Source organism: Drosophila yakuba, chromosome 3R, assembly GCF_016746365.2.
Source record: "Drosophila yakuba strain Tai18E2 chromosome 3R, Prin_Dyak_Tai18E2_2.1, whole genome shotgun sequence".
Lineage (NCBI taxonomy): Eukaryota > Metazoa > Arthropoda > Insecta > Diptera > Drosophilidae > Drosophila > Drosophila yakuba.
In genome coordinates this window covers 29,723,097-29,744,997 of record NC_052530.2, presented here as the reverse complement: position 1 = coordinate 29,744,997, position 21,901 = coordinate 29,723,097, and the positions used below count along the sequence as shown (strand labels likewise).

The following is a 21,901-nucleotide window of genomic DNA, read 5'->3' as shown; positions in this document are numbered from 1 at the left end:
GCCTGGGAAATGGAGCGCGTACGTTGCAGGAGAAAAATACTTAGCTTACAGCCCCTGGACTCTAATCAAGTTCGGTTGCCAGCAGATGACTATCGGGCTGGCATTTAATTAAGAGGCCGAAACGGAGAAAGGGTTACCAAACTTTTCCGGCACCTCAATTGCTATTGCTGCACACGCCAGCCAGCGTCTCACGAAGATATTCCACTCTGTTTCGTTTTTGTATAGTTTTTTTTGGTTTTTGTTTTTGGGGCGGTGCCCAGCGGGCGTAACTAGCGCATTGAGACAAAGAACAAGTGCATCAGGATAATCGCATCACACTTGAGTAAATAAATTCCACTCCGCACAGCCGAAACATGTCTTCTATGACAATGAAATGAAGGACCCTCTGCAGCTCCTTCGTCCTGCGTCTTTTTGTTGTGCCGCTCTCTACGTGCCAGTGATGATATTGCTTCGGAGCCAAAGCGAAAAGTGGGCAAAAATGTTGCCATAGAAATACTCGTACGTATTCCAACGTTCATCTACTTAAAGTAGGTCAAGCGACCAATTTTAAAAATAATTTATGCCCTTCTTAAACAGTTAAACATTGTTGAATACCCAAACTCAATAATACTTATTCTCGCTCGCTCGCTTGTATTTAATTACCTAGAATTTCCATCACAAATGAGTTTGTTTCTTAAACTACTAATTAACTACTACCACTTTACAAGCATACACTTACCGAGCACAAATTTCACTTTATTGAATTTCAATCGCCTTGAGGTCCACACGTCTGCTGTGAGAATGCTTCTCAGTTGAGGTAAATAATATCCTTGCAATATGATGACATATCTCAATTGTTGCGTCTTCCATTTGCAGCAATAATAATTGAGTCCAAATACTGCCATTTGACCACAGCTTAATCATTTCCAGGAACTGCAAGACAAGTGGCAGAGGTCACAGCCTTCTCTATAAATAGATTTTCGATAGTTTGCAGCAGGGTTATTCAAAGTTTGTGTGTGCTAGAATAAAAGGTAAGGCATATGAATAATAATAATAATGGAGGGGAACTCGATGAGTAGCACGAGCAGTTTTTCTTATCAACTTGAAACACAGGTGTATGGGAACAGTAGTACTCGCACATATAGCAATTCATCAACTACAGCTCTGCTTCATCTTCTGCCGCCGATGACAGATGATGGGGGTTCTCTAAAGTCTAGAGTCTAAATTGTCGGAAAATATTCAGACTCGTTTCTATAAGCGCGCGCGAGTTCTCCAGACTTGAGTGGCTACTCAGAAAGTGAAAAAATATCAAGTGATCATTGACGATGTTGGTGGCAGCCATTCAAGTAGCGCATCTAATTATTCACGCCGTTAATTCCATCGACGGATTTGACCTGACGAGCTGTGCGGACAGCACTGGCAAAAATTACGTGGTACTAGGTATAATGAAATATTTATAAATTTAACAATTTAGCATATACGAATTCTGATTCTTTAATTGAAATGCTCACCTTATCTCCAAAGATAAAGATTTCACAGCTCGAACAAGAGAACATTATTTTCGTGAGTAAGTTGAATACCATCGCATGATTTCACGTCTATCTGAATGCAAATATTTGAATGCCTCTATCTTCACCTTCTAGCTGGCAGTAAGGGAAGTATCTAAAGGTGGCTGCTTATCATGGTTGTTGACAAGCCGCAGCTACCGATCGATGCTCAAAGTTCGTGATAATTAAAGTTGCATTTTCCAAGTCAGAGAGAACAGCAGAGAAATTCTGAAATGGCAGCCTTTGTTGCTCAAAACAAATAAAAGCTGTTTTTTATTCAATTGTAATTTCTATTGGTGTTGAAAGAGAAGCAATTAAACTTTATCAATTCAGAGAATCCCGCTTTTATGCGATAAACCAATTATCATTATTGCTAGGTGCCTGGTATATATATATTTGATAATTACCATTTAGCTTTTTATCAGCAATATTTGTTTCCTTTTTTAATTAGGAAGTTTAGTACCCTCGTAAAAAAGTGTGATCAAAGTAATCTGAACTACTGTGCTTAAATAATTGCCATAATTCAAGTGGTTCATATTATGTTAGACTTTCAGTTAAATAATTTAAGATTTCTTTTAGATATTCAACTAATGTATATGAAGTATTTTAAAATTACTTTTAAGACTGAGAAAGAAGCCACCGTTCGACCTTTGAAGATGCTGCAGTTCTTATCGTCGACCGCAGAACCAGTTGACCTTGTGCTCTGCTCCAAGTAGACCAGCAATTCAAATACCCACATAGAGTTGGGAGGAGGAAAGTGGCAATTCTTGCAGGCCCTATTCACAGGGATGAGGAGAGGAAAACTCGTTTTATCGCCACTCGCATTTTATCTCTGCCTCGTCAGTCGATCGCGGAGCTTCGGGAGTGCGACATCGCAGCCTGCGCTCAAGTTGGCTACAAATAGATAGCACTATGCTGCTGTTTCTCTGGTGGATTGCTGGCTATATAATACTCGCATCTGGAGGCACGAGTCCCCCCCTCTACGCCCTGGATCAGCAGAATGTGGCCAGGTGCCTGGACTACTGCCACCTGAAGAACCTGCGATTCCTGCTCTGCGTGGATGCAGATGGTCAGCTGTCGCACAATCCCTACAAGGACTGCAACCGAGGATTCTGCAAGGCCGAGGACTTTGAGCTGGAGTACGAGACGGATGAGGGCAAGGAGAAGCGCATCAATCGCGTGGAGAAAACGAGAGTTGGCCAAAAGGCGAATCTTAGGGATCTCTGCCTGAACGAAAGGGGAATTCCCATACGACGGAGGTGCCAAATTCGCGATGGAAATAGAGTTTGGCAGAGCCTGGATCACGTGACCTGTAGATCGGCACCGGAACTCAGCTCAAGCATAAACCTTCTCGCCGTGAAGAGTCCCCCTGATATGATTAGCCAACTGAGTAACCTCCTGACGCAGTCCCAGGAAAAACTTGCAGCCGCCGATGTGTTTAGTATTTCAGAGATTTTCGATTCCCTGGTCAAAAAACCGGAGAGAAATGCCACAGTTGTAGGCGACTTGATGAAGATATGCCAGAAAGTGATGTCCACAGATAATGAAACCCTCCGTCTTTCAGCAGACGCCAATGCAACAAATACCCTTCTTAGCAACTTCGAGGATTACTTGGATGAACTCAGTCCGACCATATTGAAGTTAAACAGCACTATTTTTGCCAACAGCACAGAGTTCACGTTCCATCCCTTTTTTGACATGGGTGTAATTGTTTTAAAGACGAGCGAACTAAGTGTATTTTTCGTAGATCCAGAAGTGCGAAATGTTTCTGGGATAGTGAACTTCTCTGCTGGCAATACGTCGCGTTTTGAAATGCTTCACCTCTCGGATAATGAGGAAAATATAAGAGTAATGAAAAATCTAGAAAGTGCGGTTTTTATTCCCGAAAAACTATGGAGCAAACTGAAGAAAAAGGGAGCCTCCTACTTGGTTTTTAAGGTCTATACACGAGATGCACTTTTTGTGGAGACGGAAGAGGAAATCAAACGACGGCCAACTAGCAATGTGTTATCCATCACAATACCAGGATTAGATGGTGAGTGTTTTGAGGTCGAATGTAGGGCTATATGTTATTATGTATAATCTCTTCTTTAGATAACAAGCTGCCTGAAAAGCTGCCGTTTTTCCTGCGCAATGCAAAGGCGAATCAAACTCAATCTGAAGGTGGATGTGGCTACTGGAACTATGAGACCTGGCTTAGCGATGGAATATCAACCTGTGGTGGTGGCAGCTCGGAAACCTCTTCGCACCCAGTGATACTCTGCCATGCGGATCACCTGACCCAGTTTACATTTCTACTGGGAGTCAGCAAAATGCAGGCTGGTCTGGAAGCCAGTGAAGATGATCGCTCCTTGGATGTAATCACCAATGTGGGCTTGACCCTTTCTCTGCTGGGACTCCTGATGATTTTCATCACTGCGGCTGTCTTTAAGAACTTTCGGACTCTGGCCTCCACGAAGATATTGCTGAATCTGTGTGCTGCCCTGGGTCTGCAGTTGATATTCTTCCTTATCCTGAGCCAAAGCCATTTGCTGGAGCAGCTGGAGGAATCCGAATCGGATCGATGTACCTTGGTTGGAGCTGTGATGCAGTATCTTCTGCTGGTTGTCTTCAGCTGGATGCTTATCATTGGATTGCTGCAGTATCAAAGATATGTCAGGGTCATTGGGGTCAATCACCCACGACACTACATCCTAATGTCGGCCGTGGCGGCCTGGACATTGCCTCTTATACCCACCTTGTTGGTGGTCTTTCTGGAACCCGATTCCTACAGGCCCAGCAACTCCTCGATGGACTATCCCATCCTCTGCTATCCTTCAGGATACGGCTTAAGTCTGGGCGTCATACTGCCTATTGGCCTTATCACGGTGGCCAATGCCATATTGGTGGCATACATCTCCTGGAGTGTCTATACAGCACTGTTCAAACGCGATCTAATCTTCAAGCAACTGGGCCTGTTTGTGCTGCTCTTCTTCCTTTTGGGAATCACTTGGATTTTTGGACTGTGTACCTATTTCAATTTCGGCAGAATCTTCGCCTATTTGTTCTGCCTGACGGCCACTCTACAGGGATTCGTGCTATTCCTTTACTTCATAGTATTTAACAAAGAAAACCAGCGGGCCTGGTTGGGTCTCTGTTGCAATTCGTGCAAGAGGAGCAGGCAGGAAACTATACAAATGCCCTCGGACTCGATTTTGCGAGGCCTCAGCCATTCGTCAACAAACAGTACTAGTATTTAGTATTTTAGTTTTTAAGTTTATATTAGGACAACAAATTGTAAATAAATTCTACAAAGTAACATTAAATATACTTGTAAATTATTGTGGGAATCACTTACATGTACAGCCATACAAAAACTTTGTTGTGTGAAATAAAGTAAAATCTGAATAATTTTCATTCATAAAAGGTACCAACATGTTTGCTGGCTGATTATACAATCTGCAATCTCTAATCTCGGTATCTATGGCAACCGGATATCATACCTCTTCGCGTAGAACACGAAAAGTAAATTAGGGGCTACTCATTAAGATAATGATTCACAAGACTTTTCAAATGAAAACTGAATGCAAACATTCTGGTTTGATACGAAAGTGATAGAGAGTTCATTACATTACAGCAGAACTTCCAAGTTTTGTCATTTTACTTTTGAGTAAATTTTAACTGTGAGCTTTAGTATAGGCAACGCAGAGCTTTTAGTCTCACTTTTGAAACTTAGTCAAAGACTAAACCCCAAGAAGCGCAGCTTTAAGCTCTTGATTACAGCTACCAGATAAAAGTTAACCGGTTTTGAATACAGCTTTTAACCGTTTCGAGCCAAGTAGTTCCCCGCTCACTTCAAAGTTATGACTTCTAATTTATGTAAATGAGATGACAACTTAGTTTTTGGTGAATGTATTTTATAGTTTACGACGTGGCCATGTGGCTGAGTCTTAATTTCGGATTTATTGCATGCGATCAGGTCGGAAGTCTTAGTCACGGACTCCGGGATGTGGTGGCTTAATTTAGATTTGGATTTAGATTTAGAGTGAACTTGGGCCTTAACATAAACAACTAAACTATGGCTGGACTAGCGCTAGGAACCAGTAAGCTTAAAGCCAATTAGCCAACTACTGGTTGGGCATTAAGTATCGGATATCGGCATTCCGCCGCAACTTGTTTTCGAACAACAAAAGGCAAGCCGCCGCCCAAAGATTCCAAAAGCTGCTTCAGCGCTTTATCACCACCAGCCGCAGCGGTATGTAAGAGCTTCCGGGTACCACATCCTTGCCCTCGGGCAGGAACTTGTGCGCGTAGTCCTTCGGCGTGGGCGTGTTGGGCGGCAGGGCGTAATCGAGGACGTTATCCGAGGCCGCGCCGGAAACGGCGGGCGTGCGAACCACCCACAGCTGCATCGCCAGTGGTTTCCTATCCACCGCCACTTCCGCTTTCCCCAGCTGCACATTGGCGCGGCGGGAGAAGTGCGCCTGCTCCGCCTGCTGGAAGCGCTCCAGATGACCTTGGACTATCCGTCGCAGCTGGGCCATCGTGCTGGGCGAGGGCGTGCCGTAGACGTAGGCTCTGGCGGGGGGGCGTGGCAGGTAGTCCCGACCAGAGGTGGCGGCACTTGCCACTGCCATTAGGGTTAGCAGCTGCAAGACAAATTACACTCAATTAATAACATAGTATTTAAATGAGCAAACAAACTGCGTGCGAATGGGTAGCCTTTTAAAACGTTAATGCTTTTATGCGGCAGCCTTGGTTTTAAATTAACTAGCCCCTTATCTTAAAAGTTAAATTAATTGGTGGCCAAATTTTCAAAAATGAATACTCCAAAGGTTGACAACTAGTCGAGTTCAGTTGAGTTTAAATGGAATTGAACATTTATTATTATTTTGTGCAAGTCACTGACTAATCACTGCCAAAAACCCATTACTATTTTTAAGAGTTAAATATCAAACTGAAACATTCATAGGTTTTAAATGAATCATATGAATTCGAACAAGTTCTATTCATGAGTAGCATTTCTATTCTTTGAAAGTCTCTTTTGGCTATTAGCTTACCCAAACAAAAGTCCTGTACATGATCCGTGAATTCGTATCCAACACGCTGTTTTCGAGGGGCAGTTCCCACTCTAGATTCTCGACCGATCTCCAGTTAACTCAGCGGCAAACTGAAGCGATTCGAGCTTCTGCTCCGCCGACTCGTTTCAAGATTCAAGATCAGGGTCTAGTCTCAAGCATTTACATAATTTCTACCAACTAGTCAGCGAAGCCAGTCGCAGACATTCTCCGTTCGCCGATCTCCATTCTCTGATTGCTACAAGTATGAAATCTGATTCTGTTTTTATTTTGGCGGCACTGGCACGTGATTTATGCATTTGGCAATCCAGTTGGATCGATCACGAGGTGCCAGCGGATCTGGAAGGTACCATCGGAGTCTTTGCCATTTTCTCTTGACCACCAAAGCGTTGCCAGTGATGGATTTGTGGGTCGCGATTTTGGGCTTAGACTTTGGGGCGACTCGTTGGCTGTTCACGCCATTATAATTATGCAAATTCGGCATGATTCGGCTGCATAAATCAACTTTATGAGTGCTCACTTTACATGGGCTCGTTCTCGGGTCTTCAGCCAGTAATTTGCATAAAAGTTTCTATAAACATATATTAAGCATGTCCAGAGCTTCCTTTGTAGAGCGTTCACAATGGCAATCGATGTATTTATATTGATTTTTAATCGTCGCCTTTTTGATGCCCAACAATGCGCATTAATAGCGCGTCGATCGTTCGTCTTGACATTTGATACGCTAAGAGATGTCATTCTCTAATATAGTTTTTTGATCCAAAGATGGACAGACAACCACAAAAGAAGCCATAATGCGATTCATATGCTAAGCCATTAAATTGTGGTCGTGCAATAGTTGTTCGACCTGCCTCTGATCGATTGAGATGTTGAAATGGCCGATGATCAATCGATTGAGCAGATTAACATATACTATATATAAGCCGCCACTTGGTAAATGATCTTTGAACAGTTTTATGACTACGCGATTGATTGTAAAATGGTAATAGGAATAGGAGCAGTCGCTAATTTATTTTTCTAATGAGCGATTATGTTTGTTAAATAGTTTACAAGCATAATAAATTAAGGCACCAATTGCTTAATCTGTTATATATCAACAAAGCTATTAGTTAAATCCTAACTCTTCAATATTAACCTATTTTCACACCTTAACTTAGCCCTTTAACCTATTCATCCAATATATATATATGTGCAACCGGAAGCCAGGTGGGTGAAATTTTAGTTTCCCCGCCAAAAGAGCGTGTTTAATATTCGATGACTCAGCGGAACGGAAACGGAAACGCAATTAAAGCTCAACGACTGCGACGCGCAATCAGCTTGTGGCTGCATTACGTAATTACGGATTTGCAAGATTACGTCAAATGCAAATATCGACTGGATTGCATTAGCATTTTGATTTATATGCAAACGGAGGAAAGTGTGCACTCCTCTTTCTCGCAGGATTACGTGTAATTACTATGTAAATTATTTATGCAATTAATTTAACAAACTCGAGACTCAACTCAAACTGGCACTGGCACTGGCACTCAACGCGAACGTGGCCCACATGTCCGTCGCCAAATCCATATTGATGAGGGTCGTTTCCGGCTCAGCTCCTCGCACTCGTTCATATTTCATATTTCATATTTCATATGGCTTGTGTGTTCTACAAGGGGCGCATCATAATCAGCCATAACCTCCATTACCACCATAGCCAGCAGCTCTTCGCCTCACTTTTCTGCTGATTTGAGTCCAGCTGGCGCTGAGTGCCAAATCCTCTGTCACATACGCTCGACGTTTGGGGATTCGTCTGTCGAAAAATAAACAAAGAAGGCGGCTCAAAAAAATATGAAATCGTGGATGAAATGCCTGAAATGGTCAGCCATGAATGCTATGTAATGAGTCTGATGGGCTTTTGAACTAAACCAAATTGCAGACGAGCGTTTTATTTTTATTCCTGTACCGATAGCGATACCGATTTCGATTTGATGATGATGCCAAAACTGCCAGAACTGCCAGGACTTGGCAGATGGAAGGGAGCTGCATGTAGCAGCAAATTGAGTTATGGCCCCGGTTGCCTCATATTTTATGCATGGCAAGGGCAAGCGAATTGCTTTCCAATCGACTTGGCGCACTCTACTTAAGACCACCCAATTCTCCCCGCTTTCCAGGGTGTGGCATCATCATCATCATTCCAGCCTTTTGGGAGCGGAGCGTCCAGACAGACCCATTACCATTACCTAATCAGCAGCAGGGATCGTAGCATGGATCACAGATTTTATACTGCACTGGCACGACATCCTTTTCGGCTTTTCTATATACTGAAAATCTAGGTTAGGGCAATCCAGATGTGGAATGAACTCGTTGGCCAGCGAGAAACTAATTAAGATAGTTTGCCGACTGCAGTCAATTGGAAAAGTGACAGAGCTCTTCGGCTGCGCTAAAGTTCGACATTAATGAAGTAGCGTCTGTGGCCCAGAGGCTTTTTGCTTTACCTTTGACCTTTGGCCCCGTTCATAATTTATGCCTCCTGGCCCGCTCGACAACTCCCTGCTGGCAAATCATTTATCATAACGGAGAGCTGTGCCTCAAATTTGCGACTGACAGCCTTTCCCGCGCCTTTCCATTTGGCACAGGAAAAATAAGAGGCATTTTGCATATTTAATAAGTTTATGCGCTTTGTGCAATAATCCCCAAAGCCACAAACACTTTTCGCTGCGGAAAATGAGAATAAATGATGCTTAAAGGGAATGGAAAAGTAGTTGGAAATTTTACTTTACAGAGGTGCATTCACAACTGGGTTTTCAAAAATAGTAGCAATACAAAAAGAAAGGACTTAAATCAAAGTGAACAATTTGGAATTTTTAAAATGTTGTTAAAAATATATAAGGTAAAAATTATGCCTTAATGCAATACTCGTATAAAGTTATACTGATCATATAGTTACAACTAACTTTTTAATAAAATATTCTTATTGACCTTATTATATGTAAAATAATCTAGTATGTGGGAACTTCTCGTTTGCTACCCTACATATTTTCAACCAAGCTTTAAATATTCTGCTATATATTTTTATATTTCAACAAACGATGGCGCGTCTCTACGATTCCCGCACCACGATCTTCTCACCGGAGGGCCGCCTCTACCAGGTGGAGTATGCCATGGAGGCCGCTTCGCAGTCGAGCACCTGCCTGGGCATCCTGGCCCACAACGGAGTCCTGTTGGCCACGGAGCGCAGCGTTGACAAGCTCTTGGACTCCAGCATTCCTGCGCCCAGGATCTGCAGGTTGAACGAGGACAATGCGTGTTGCGCCACGGGCAACACGGCGGATGGAAACGTGCTGACCACCGAGTTGCGACTCATCGCCCAGCAATATGCCTGCACCTTCGGTGAGATGATTCCCTGCGAGCAGCTGGTCACGAACCTGTGCGATATCAAACAGGCGTATACGCAATATGGCGGCAAGCGACCCTTCGGCGTGTCCCTTCTCTACATGGGCTGGGATTGCCGCTTCGGCTTCCAGCTGTATCAGTCCGATCCCAGTGGCAACTACAGTGGCTGGAAGGCCACCTGCATTGGTCGCCATTCAGGGGCGGCCATGGAACTGCTCCAGAAGGAACTCTTCACCAAGGGCTACGTGTGTCCCTCGCTCGAGGAGGCCAAGGATGTGGCCATCAAGGTCATGGGCATGACCTTGGGTACAGATAGCTTGAATCCTGCCAAGCTGGAAATGGCTCTAGTACAGCGCTTCTATAACACCAGCGTCTTTCAAACTTTGGAGCAAACCGAGATGCACAATCTAATCCAGAAGTATAACAATTTGCAGGCGCAGATCGATAGGCGAAAGTAATTCGGTCATTAGTTGTATTATATTTTGTATATTATATATTTTACTTTTCTGTTTAGAAGTTTAAAAATTTAAATAACATATATTCAAAGACCACCACTGTTTATTTAGTAGTTCAAAAAGTATGGGAACAGACAGCAGACTCATGAAAGCTTTTTCCCTTTACATTCCGGGATTTTACGCTCGAATTATTTCAAACATTCAGTTGTTTTATGGCTGTGGCAAAAGCAGAACAAAACTGAATAAATAAACACACTGTTTGTGGCAAACTTTTTGGTTCAGTGTGCAGATAAGCCAATCTCGATGGAGTTGTATGAAAATGCGGCAACACATTCTCGTTTTGACGCAATTCCCGGGGGCCATTTTGATATGGTTGGTGTGGTTTTTAGCGACTATACGGTTTATTTATATACACATTATGTGAAATATGCAAATCGCAGGCCAGTAAAACCAGTAAATGGAGGGGAAAAGTTGCAGCTCGGGTACTAAAGATGCTACATTTCGACTTCAGATGGCGAATGTGTTCTGTGTTTTCTTTCGCAAAAGTTCGGCGCTCGTGTGCAATAAACTTGGTAGTTTCTGCTACGTTCAGCAACTCTGGAAAACCGAGCAGCAGATACCTTGTCTGCTCGTAGTCATGCTGAATAAACAATGCAAATAGCTTTTCTCCTGGAGAAATATTTAAATTCCTTTATGGCTCACGTCAAAGTTATACACCGTGCTCTCACATTTCCCGGCGAGTAGCTCTAAGTGGCCAAAGGCCCCCTTCCCCCCCGCACCACTTTCCCGCAGAGGGGAATATAAATTTACACTTGTCTACATTTTTTCACACCGGCTAAGTGTTTGCTCAGCCAAGGGAATTGTGAGGAGTGCGAAGAGGAAAAGTCAAGCCAGCTGCAAGAGGAAAGAAATGCTTTCCTTCGGGGCGAGTTTTCATTTTCTTGTTGTGTCCTTTGAGAACAAACTCAAACAAACAATCGCACGTGAAACGCTGCAGGAATTTCAATTAACTTGTTCGCATTTCACGCTTTATGAACTTTAAACAAAGCAACAGACAGCAGACAAACACAACTAACATCGACTTAAAAGCTAATTCATGATTAGCTTCTAATGAAATGGCATCCGTCTGTGGCCAAGTGTTTGCCAGAGTTCTTTCCACGAAATTGGCATGGGGTCAATGCAACCGGTGGCGAATAACCCCTTATTCAAACAGGATTCCCAAATATAGTTGGGCCCTCCTCAGCCCATTCATTGGAGTGTAATCAAACTAATCCCATACTTGCGCCTACTTCAGCAAATGACCGTAATGTGGCTACGCAATTATTACTCTCGACAGGACCACAAAACATATGTATATCCCTCTGCACAGAGTGAAAGAAATTTCCGACTTTGGGGTGAACTGTAATATAATAATACACATATGAAGAATCAACTCTGGGAAGCCTATATCTATGGAGAAACTACCTGAACTTTTAACATACTCAAATTTAAAATATATTTAAAAGAGTTTTTTATACCAAGAGTTATATTCAACTACTTCAAAGAACTTAGCTATCAAGCATTTTCTTGCCGTGTACTATTAATTCGGCTGGACTGACAAATGTGGTAGGGCTGCTTTCTTTTGCTGCTCTGATATTTATCTCGCGTTGAAAACCTCATCAGGCTTAAGCACATCGCTTAATTGCCCACAACTCTGTGAGTGTGGGTGAGTATCTGTGTGTATGTTTGCCGAACACACACACTCAAATAACTTCATTTGGACAATCTGACATTCGTTGGAGCTGCTGCTTTATGGGTGCAAACAAAGCTCAAAACGTAAACAAAGACTGCCATTAGTGTCCATTCCGTTTACACGAGTTTTTCGAGGCCATTACTCCTTTGTTACCCCATGACAACCTAATTTGAATGCGCCCACGTGTTTCGGTCTGTATAAATATTTAAGTTCTATTTTTGCTAATTTTTGCGTGCAAAATTAAACGCCTGACCTTTTCGCTCCCCAGCGCAAAAACAAATTTAGTATTCTGATCTTGGGCAAAGGCAACTATTTATATAGCGAATTAAAAACCAACCTGTGAAGTGCAGACATGGTCATTGCTGCCAAATGAATTGAAACACTTTTAAGGCCAATACATTTCAGCGAGGATATTTCCGAAAAGGCAACTGCCTGTTTGCATAAATCTTATGCGCCATTAATTCCGGTCCTGAGTTTGCCTTTTTAATTAATTTCTGGGCGCACCTTTTGTGTTTTATGCGCCACCCTAATGACACTTTTATGGATTTGAATTTGCAAGCGCCTTCATAGTGCTTCCCATGAACACCCTTCGGATCCTAGAGGAACACCAAAACTCAGGAGATGCCCAGACACGTTCCATAATGCCTGGAGAACAATGCGCCCGGGGTTATCCCTATAACGTATATATATATTTATATATATACTTGTATATGCATTATGTACGCCCAAGAATGCCAGACTGTGGATTTGGCTGTTTGTAAGTCGCACTTCCGCTTGAGCACCGTTCGAATGCGTTGGATGCCGCCAACTGTTGGCAGTCCTTCGTCCTTCTTTGTGTCCGGCCAGTCGCTCCTTGGGACTACGTGGCGTATGAGTAACGTAGCGTTGCGTATACGCCACGTAAGCCCTGGCAGGCGGGGCATAGCAGCAACAGGATTCGCGCACAGCTGCGCAGGACCACTCTTTCGCTCTCTCTTTAGCCCGCTCTTTGTGTTGTTTAGGCCACGCTCTTTGTGTCTTTGGCCAACATATTAAAGCTAGCTTAGAGGACAACTTGCTGGCAGTGCAATTATGTCAGATGCTGGGCTGTGAAATCGACACTGGCTGAGCATTTTAATTTCCCACAACACACCGCGTGAAATTTCAGCTTTCGGCCAAAGATTTAATGGAACTTGTGCAGGCCTATCCAATTTCCGCTGACTTTTTATACTCAATTAACTTTAATTATTTCCAAGCAGCATAAATTTTGGGCGCTGACCAAGGACCAAGAACCCACACTACTCCTTGGATTTGACTAATTAAGTTCGGCCTCGCAGATTATTGATTACCATTTGGCGCATTTTACGCCAGGTAACTTAGATATCGTATACCACATTCGACCCATAAAGACAGCCATAGACAGCCGTACTTCGGGCTCGCTGAATCCTTCAATAAAAACCATTTCGACTTGGGGTCACCCACAAGGACATCACCGAAGTCGCTACGCTAATTTAATTTGCCTGTGCCTGCAATTCATTTGCCGAGTCATTGACTTTTAATGCACACATCCAAGACATTGCTGTATGTTTGCTTACTTGTTGCCAGTCCTCGGCTTGACTTGGCTGACATATATTGCCAAGTCTTGGGTCGGGACCCGGGACCTTGGCTCCAACGGAATGCTCACCAATTTGTTTCAAGTTGCGCATGATTTGAGCTCTTCTAGCCCAAACTCCAAGCCTTTGGGCACATTTAATATTAATGCTCGGGCTCCAGCTTCTTTGAGGCTTCAAACCAGACGGCCCCAAAAGTTGGGTTCGCAGAATGCATTAGGCCAAATTAACTCTGGCCAGCAAATGGTAGCAAATGCGATTCTCATGTACTGCCCTGTGCACTTTGGATTTGCTTCTGGTGCACTTTAAGTTTTTCGCTTGGCCAGGGACCAGTCGATTAATCTAACTGACAAGGGGCCATCAATCAGCATCGGTTGTGCAATCAGTGAAAAAGCATGGCCAGCTCCAATCTCGTTCGCCCCACTCATAATTAAGGCGCGAACCCAATCGATAAGAACGCTCCAATGAGCTGAGGGTCGAGGGCCAGGTAAGTTGGCTTTAAAGCCCTCCCTTTGGTCCCTTTACTGCTTTCAAGTTGGCACGGCCATTAATTTCGAAGCACTCCGGCAGATTCGTTTAGACAATAAATATCCGACCGCTGGGGGCGGTGAAAATTCACAGAGGTCGTTATTTTTGGGCAATGAAATGTTTCACACCTGCCGTTCATCAAAACACAAGCCCGAAAAACGCAACGAATTAGGTTGATTACTAGCTAAATTTGTTGTAAAGTGCGTAAATTCGATAAAATTTCATTTCATTTTCGAATTCTACCAACCGAACTATGAGTTATTCCATTCCCATCATTGTGTAGTGTGTATATAAATAAGAGAAAACCTTAGCTTATTTACCTGCAGGAAATGTTTTGTATGTATTATTTAAAGTGCCCTAATCGCCATTTCAGCGATTGAGGGAAGAGATGAATGGGCTTTATTTTGGTATTTCCTTTAGGTAAGCCAGGTCAGAAAAGACCCATCGATAAGACGTCCTATCGGGTGACAGGCAAAAATATGGCCCATTTGATTAAGGACAGCTGCGCAGTCTAATGCGGATTGGGGTCTTTAAGTTGGAGGAGGTTGGGGCAGGGAACCAGGGCCAAGTGGTTTGTTTGGGGTCTTCCTGTGACATTCGGTTTGGCTTACAAATGGCGGATAACCGAAGATACAAGACACAATGCGAGCGAGTTAAATATGTTTTCGTGGCATCGTTGGACTCGTAAATATACAAGCCTTTGAGCCATTTTGGCCCCTTCGCATTTGCATACGCCATTAAATATGCACAGCACACTGATTTCCCTGGCAGGACTTTGCCAGGATTTCGCCAGGATCTCGCCAGCATGCCCATCCGCCCCGAAAACGAAACCGAAAACGGACGACAATAAAATGACCTGTATGTGCGTATTTATCTCCGGTTGTCAGCAACCAAAGGCAGCCGCCCAAACAAAAGGTCCTTGGGTGTGCTGGCCAGGCTCTCCTTATCTCCAGGTGATGGCTGCTGAGTCAGCGCCTTTGTTTTTTGATAAATGACTTCCATTTGCGGCACGGGCCGTGTAAATCCATCCCGCAATAGGCGTTTGTCACGGCTTCGATTCGGTCCGGACGGCACTCGATATAATTGAAATTGTGTGCAATAAATGAAAATTGCTGGCTCCTTTATTTGATGGCCATGTGGATAGGGTGGATAGGGGGATAGGGGGGATAGCCCTGCAATTTCCCAGCACGGCGGCTGACTTAATCAACTTTGCCATTTGCCTATTGCCATTTGCCTAATTGGAGAGCATTGTTCTCGCCGGGAATTCGGCTTTGATGGCCTGCTATCACTGCACTTGCAGCGCTCACATTGTGTTTACTCAATGCACTCGATTTTCCATACAAATGCAGGTGGGGTTGGGCTGAATACCGAATGATAATTACCTATTGCACATGGGCATGAGTTGAAATGCACACTCTCGGAGTTTTAACACAGCTTTGGTCCAAAGTGTTGACTTCCTCTGTGAGGTATAATTGAAATTATGCATTATTCTCGGACAACACATTACTTAATAAATTACTAATTAGATAGTTGTAACCTGTTCTTTTGTAAGTGATAAAACGAAACCTTTAAATGCTAAATATAATGTGGCCTACTGGCCATCTCTGTCACTAATCCATTTGCGTTGCCAACGAGCCCACAGCTTGTTAATCAATGTTGTTGGGGGACGGGATCTCTTTATTGAAATGTCATCGGTTCGGCAACGAGTCAGTTTTATTGGGCCCTAACGGCCATGTAGGAATTCGAGGAATGTGTCCTGTCAGCGACGCCAAGGTAATGACTTTGCAAATGCGGGTCCTTTCGGGATGTGAATAGCGACTGCAGGTTGATGGCTGAACATCATCATCATCAGTCCAGCAGCGAATGGCAAGAGGCTCAGCGTTCGGGGAACTTCAGACTGGTTAATTATCCTTGTGTACATTTGCATATTAATTGAAATGCTGGCTGTTTGATGACCAACAGTTTGTTTATTTATAAATGAAATACTCCAATTTGCCCAACCTGGCGTGGCAAATTAAAAGTCAATTCTCGCCGACGCTGAAAAGAAAATTGTCGCCGCTCTGTGAATTATTCAGGCGTTGTGTGGGCGCTGTCAAAAGTTGAAATCTTCAAATCGGTGCCCCATTCATTGGAATTCCATTCATTTGGCGCTCTCAGCTTTTTCACGCCACATTAAATGCTTTCCATTTTATTTGCGGAAATAAGGGGAAAGTTCGCGGGTGTCAGCTCGCAGGTGACAGATTCGCAGTTTAACCTCTGCACCTTCAATTTGTTTTCGACCTGTTTTCCACCAGCTGCCGCATATGGTGGAGCCCACTGGGGTGCCATAATTGAGTATTGACCAAACAGCCAGACGACAACAAAATGTGGGCGGTGTCGTGACCAACGGCAATTCCTGCAAAATGTCCTCTACAAAAATAGCTCCCCTCTGCACTCGGCATAAATGCACGAATATAAATGTTCGAGTATATAAATAAGCAGCCCTTAATGTCGCCGGGAGTCCCGAGTACGTCATAAAGTGTTAATCGGGCCATTAAGCCCAGCGAACCAGCCCCAAAGCTACCAACCCACCCATCCATTTATCCCTCTATCCAAAATTGAAATGCCCAAAGCCCGGAGTTGCCCCAATGGACCGCCACACGGGGAATCCGCAAATCCCGGCTCAGCCTTTGAGTCGAGTGCAATCAGGTTAAGTGTTGAGGGCTACCGCCTGCGATTCCTTACTCCTAATTTGGCACAGTGGTTTAAATTGTAAAGAACCCGATACTCTGAAATGTAATATTTTCAATCAATTGTGAGCAGCTTTGAGTTTTATCTTTGCATAAAGCTTCTGGTAACCAATAATATTCGAACCCCTTTCGCCACTGATATTCTGTTATCCTTTTTCAATCAGGACCCTAACCACCGTTGCCCACCTGTATTGTGTGCGTAGTGCGCATTCTGCATTCTGTTTTCATCCTTTTGTGCTGCGTTTCCCATATTGTGCATTGTGTTTGCATTCCTACTGTCACTCGCATTGTCAGCAGCAGGATCAGAGCGACTCCTTCTCCTTGGGCGACCGGAAACGGAAGTGGATGCTGGAGGGTGGAGGGTGGATGCTGGAGAGTGGAGGCTAAGAGGCAGAGTTCAATTGCATTGTGCGAGTATGCGGTTGTGTAGAGTGCAAGTGACGCCGAGGACAAATGGAAACGAATTGGTTTTACAATGCACAGTGCCAGCAAATCCCATTTGGCTTTTGACTCGTCTGTTGGTCTGGGTTATGGTTTTCGCACTGCTGAGCGGCAAGATTTATATGTGCCCCTAATTTCTGCCTTTCGATTCCCTCAGTCTGTCAATCCAGCGCACTCATGTCCAAGCCTCAAATCGTTCAAACAAGTTTCCACTTCGATACTGGCTTTTTGCAGCGGACAGGAGGAAAAAAATCAATATTTACATGCTGCCGTGGCTTGCAGTTAAATGGGCAAACAACTGAACCAAAATGAATTTACCCAGTATGCCAAATACGAGCACTTCAGACCCAGACCACAGCAAAATATTCGATTGCAGCCTGGCAAAACAGATGCTCTTGTTGTGCCGACAAGGTTTTGCGGGGTATATAAGTAAATGGAACTATGATACATTCTATAGGTTTTTCATCTTAGTTCAAAATATAATTTGTAATATTTTAACAAAATATATTATACAAGTTTGCTTTAGAAAAATAAAATGCGAGCCATCAAAGGAGAGGGTAATCCTCAGTCGAAACACTTGTTCTCTCTTATTTTTTCTTGCCTTTTGCTTCGAAACAGAAACAAAAAGTTTCCACATAGCCCGGCTTGCATGTCGTATACGTAATGCGAGCAAATTAAGTTGCCGAAAAAAGAGTAAACAAAACTGGAATTGAGTCGACTCGAGAGTTAAGCTGTGCAGGACAGTCAGTGGGGCTGGCATGAATGGGTTAAGCCAAAGTATTTTGCGATTTTCTGGCTTTTACTCATGCCACAAAAGGTTAGCATATCCAGCAGATTCGCTTTGCCATTGTCATGTGGCAAAGTCAAAGGGCGTAAAAGTGCTCAGAAATTAATGAGGCAAGTGCTGTTAAATTTGAAAGTATGCATAAAAAGGGTTGACATTCCGAAAGTGCTACCTGTCACGGGAAAGTGTCTCTCAGTCTGGCTGCCATTAGCATTTGGAATTGGCCAAAACATACTACATCTAGTCGGCGGAATTCGAGTGGATCTGGTTGCCTGTATATACATATGTATTTCTTTGGCTTTGGCTTTCACTTGAAAATTCTGCTTCATCTAGTCCTAAGCCAATTTAAATGTTTGATTTATTTCGGCGTGGATACGTTTCAGAAACCTTGTGCCCAATTAATGTCAAACTCTGTGCTGATATATTCCTTATTTGGTTAACCGCAAAGTAAAGTTTGTTATATCAATTATTTAGCTTGCTTTTTACATGAGATATTATTTTAATAAAATGCCATCTAAATTATAACCATTATGCAAGTAAATATTTATTTTCAACGCAACCGACTTAAATTGGTTATGTCAACTAAATCTATTTAAATCCGAAAAAAGAGTGAAATAATCATTGGTGATAACCGCATCATTGGGTAGCTTTTGATAGCCAAAAAAAAAGCATTCGCAACTACACCCAATTCACAATAAGTTATCATATTTATGCGCCATATTTTACCATCGCTCGAATGCAATTTGTTTGCGCTCTTATTTAATCTATTGTGTTTGCCGAACAGTAATCAAAACTGACTGCATAACTATCTGCAGGGTGGCTGAGTGGGTAAGTGTGCAAGTGGGTGGGTTTTTCCACCCGCAGCAGGGAAAGCGCACAAATTCCATTTTGAAGCTCAAATATGGAAAAGTTTAGCATGTTCGTGACCCACCCGTTCCTGCAATTTTTAACTGCGAACTCGGTGCGGTATCTGTGTGTGTGTCTGGTTATAAATTTCCCATATTTCACTTTATTAAGTAATAGTTGCCAGTTTGCTGCTTGGCATTCATGAGCTGCTTTTTAGCACTGAACAATAGTGGACTTGAATGCGCAATAAAAGCGAGCACTTTGATGAAATGAGCTTTAAGCCTAGCAAATGTGAAAAACTCTCGTTGCATTACTTTATCCATGGAGAAGCCATATGCGAAGTTGAATTTAATCACACTTGTTTTGGGAATTCGGCTCGAATCGCACCTCGTCCTGCGTCCTCTCCCTCTAATTAGCCGGCTTCATGCCGGAAAATGGCAAATTACAGCTTGTCTGCTTAGCCCCTCGTCCTCTGACACGGGAAACGTGATGCTGCACTGCGTCCTCCGCCCTCGAAAAGAAAACAAGCACATGCAACAGCTGTCCGCTTGGCACTCATTGTATTTAAATGCTCGTAAAATGCAAAGCAAACAAGTGATAAAAGTTGTGCACACACACGAGCACGGCGAGAAATGTTCGCTATACTGAGTGTTACTGTACTAACTCAACTAAAAGTTAATAACTAGACAATTATAGTAAAGTATTTCCTATTGATGCCAAAACAAACAATGCCTTCTGTAATGCAAACATTCGTATCCCTATAGGAAACTACCACCAAAAAGGTAATGTCATATTTAAAGGATATATTGGACACATTCATATCTACTTTATTTTAATTTTAAGTGCTATTTTCGCTCAGTGCACTAGCGGTCACGAAGAGTGCCCAGTAATGCTGGCAACATAAAAAATGCATCAAGCGCTTGCAAAGTCCGCTGCAGGCACTCAAAATGAAGGCAGGGGCGATTGCTAATGTTATGAGGCAGCATTTTGATGGTAACTCCGGCTTAAAGTGCTCCCAGGGAGCTGTCTGAATTAATTTTCGAGTTTGTTTGGCGGGAATATGGAAATTTCCAATTGTTTTGGGGTTGTATCTAGAGCGAGTCCCCAGGCCCACTGACATGCTGTTTCTCTGTTTCACCGTTTTCCATTAACGAAACTTTTTATGTTCAGCTCAGAGGGCACTTGGGTATTTCCTGGCGTGCACAAACCAAATACGCGAGCAATTAACCCTTTTTTCCGGCAATTAAGCCCGAGCTTTATGCCACATTTTTCCATTTCGCCGTCGGCCTTTTTCTCTCTTTTGATGTTTGTTTTACCGATGGCAGCGGATGCGGAGGATGGGAATCGAATTAAATATATATTAAAATCGTTCAAGGTCAAATTAAATGTAATTGCAACCCAATTTGTCCAGCGATGAACCAGCGATGCAATAAAAATGACCGCTTAATTGTTTAATAAGGGCACCAGAAGTCACATTACGCATACGACATGTTGCCGGCCATATGTTATGTGCGCTTCAGCTTTAAGAGCAGGCCCACGAAGAGTAATAAAATGTTGTAAGTATACAGCGAATCTGAGTTATTTAACTTGTTTGGCCGACATCTGTGTAGCTGCGCAAGTTTGTTATTTCTGTAAGTAGGCACATTAAATTGGGAATCCCCGGACGTGATGTTCTCTGGGGACATGTCCTTGGCTATTTTCCCGTCGTTAGGCGCGCTACAAAATGCATGTGCAGCGGCACAAACTTTTCCCCCAGCAGCATGAAAAGCGGACTTATGAGGGGAGGTGGGGGGGTAGACCGGGCCAGGATACATGTCCTGCAGCCTAAGTGGACTTCTTTGTCTCCGTCTAAGTGGTTTTTCATTAGAAGCTCTCGCTCTCCGGTCGCTCAAACTTTTACCCATCGCAAAGTTTTCACTCGATGCGGATGTAGCAAACAACTCGGCCAACGAATTCGTAATTGGAAACTTTTTGCCGCGTGATATGTGAGCGAAACGGAGCCAAACACTTTATGTATTGCCTGTTGGTATTTAATTAAATGGGGACCACTCCACAACTGCAACCCATTTCATTTCCTTCACAATTTCCGGTTCTGCCTGCTGGATTTCCAATCGATGTCTCTGAATAAGTCGCAAAAGTCAGAGCCGAATTTAATCAAGGCTTATGCAAATGCTGTAGGGATTGCAGCCAATCCTGACAGGACCTCGGGCCAAAAACACGGCATCGTGTGGCAGTGTTTATGGGGCAACTGTTGCCCGGACTCCGAGTCTCCGACTCTCCGGTTGCAAATGAAATTAGATGATGCCGGAGCGGCAGCAGCGCCAGCAGACGTTGTAATTAAATTAAATTGCTCGAAGTTGGCATAAAACACACAAATCCGGAAAGGTCGCCCCAACGGGATGGTGGCGACATCCTGGGCCACATGTCCTGTGTCAAAGTTCACGCTGAATCAGAATGCACGAGCATATATTTGTTGCCCGGGCAATTGTGCAAAATGAAGGCAGCTGAAAATTGTGCACATAATCCGGCAAATGCAAACAGGGTGTAGTTACATACATAAATAAGTACTTAAATTCCTAAATTTAGTTGTAATATTCCTAAGGAAGAAACTTCTCTGTATCTTCTAGTGTAGTAAGTGCATTTTTAAAATATTTTTAGCTCCACTTGCAGTGCTTTCTTATATGCTGCAACTGAAGTCCCCCTGTACTTTTTGGTGTGTTTATTTAGACGATGGCTGCGTTGCCTTCGTCAGTGCCTAATTTCATTAAATCCCGCAACCTGTTGTCTGAGCCGATTTGAGGGTAAGTAAAGTGAACCGAACGAGTTCTGGTGAAAAAATTCA

The 21,901-nt window shown here is 43.4% G+C and overlaps 3 protein-coding genes across 4 annotated transcripts; 2 read left to right on the top strand and 1 right to left on the bottom strand.

Moving 5' to 3' along the window:
• Positions 1-869: 869 nt before the first annotated feature.
• LOC6538970 (adhesion G-protein coupled receptor G2) lies at positions 870-4,931 on the top strand. Of its 2 annotated transcripts, XM_039375708.2 has the most exons (3): positions 870-1,010; positions 2,150-3,561; positions 3,621-4,931. In XM_039375708.2, exons 2-3 carry the CDS (start codon positions 2,439-2,441, stop codon positions 4,763-4,765), a joined length of 2,268 nt encoding a protein of 755 aa, XP_039231642.1. In that variant the 5' UTR covers positions 870-1,010; positions 2,150-2,438; the 3' UTR covers positions 4,766-4,931. The 2 variants fall into 2 exon arrangements, with proteins under 2 accessions (XP_039231642.1, XP_002099473.1); XM_002099437.4 differs by lacking the exon at positions 870-1,010 and having other exon boundaries at positions 2,119-3,561.
• Positions 4,932-5,445: 514 nt separating this feature from the next.
• Positions 5,446-12,917, bottom strand: LOC6538969. The gene is made up of 3 exons (XM_002099436.4): positions 12,480-12,917; positions 6,566-8,372; positions 5,446-6,154 (listed from the first exon to the last, which is right to left on the bottom strand). Exons 2-3 carry the CDS (start codon positions 6,584-6,586, stop codon positions 5,732-5,734), a joined length of 444 nt encoding a protein of 147 aa, XP_002099472.1. The 5' UTR covers positions 6,587-8,372; positions 12,480-12,917; the 3' UTR covers positions 5,446-5,731.
• Positions 9,568-10,514, top strand: LOC6538968 (proteasome subunit alpha type-4-like). The gene has a single exon (XM_002099435.3). The coding sequence runs from the start codon at positions 9,652-9,654 to the stop codon at positions 10,411-10,413; it is 762 nt and encodes a 253-aa protein (XP_002099471.1). The 5' UTR covers positions 9,568-9,651; the 3' UTR covers positions 10,414-10,514.
• Positions 12,918-21,901: the final 8,984 nt, after the last annotated feature.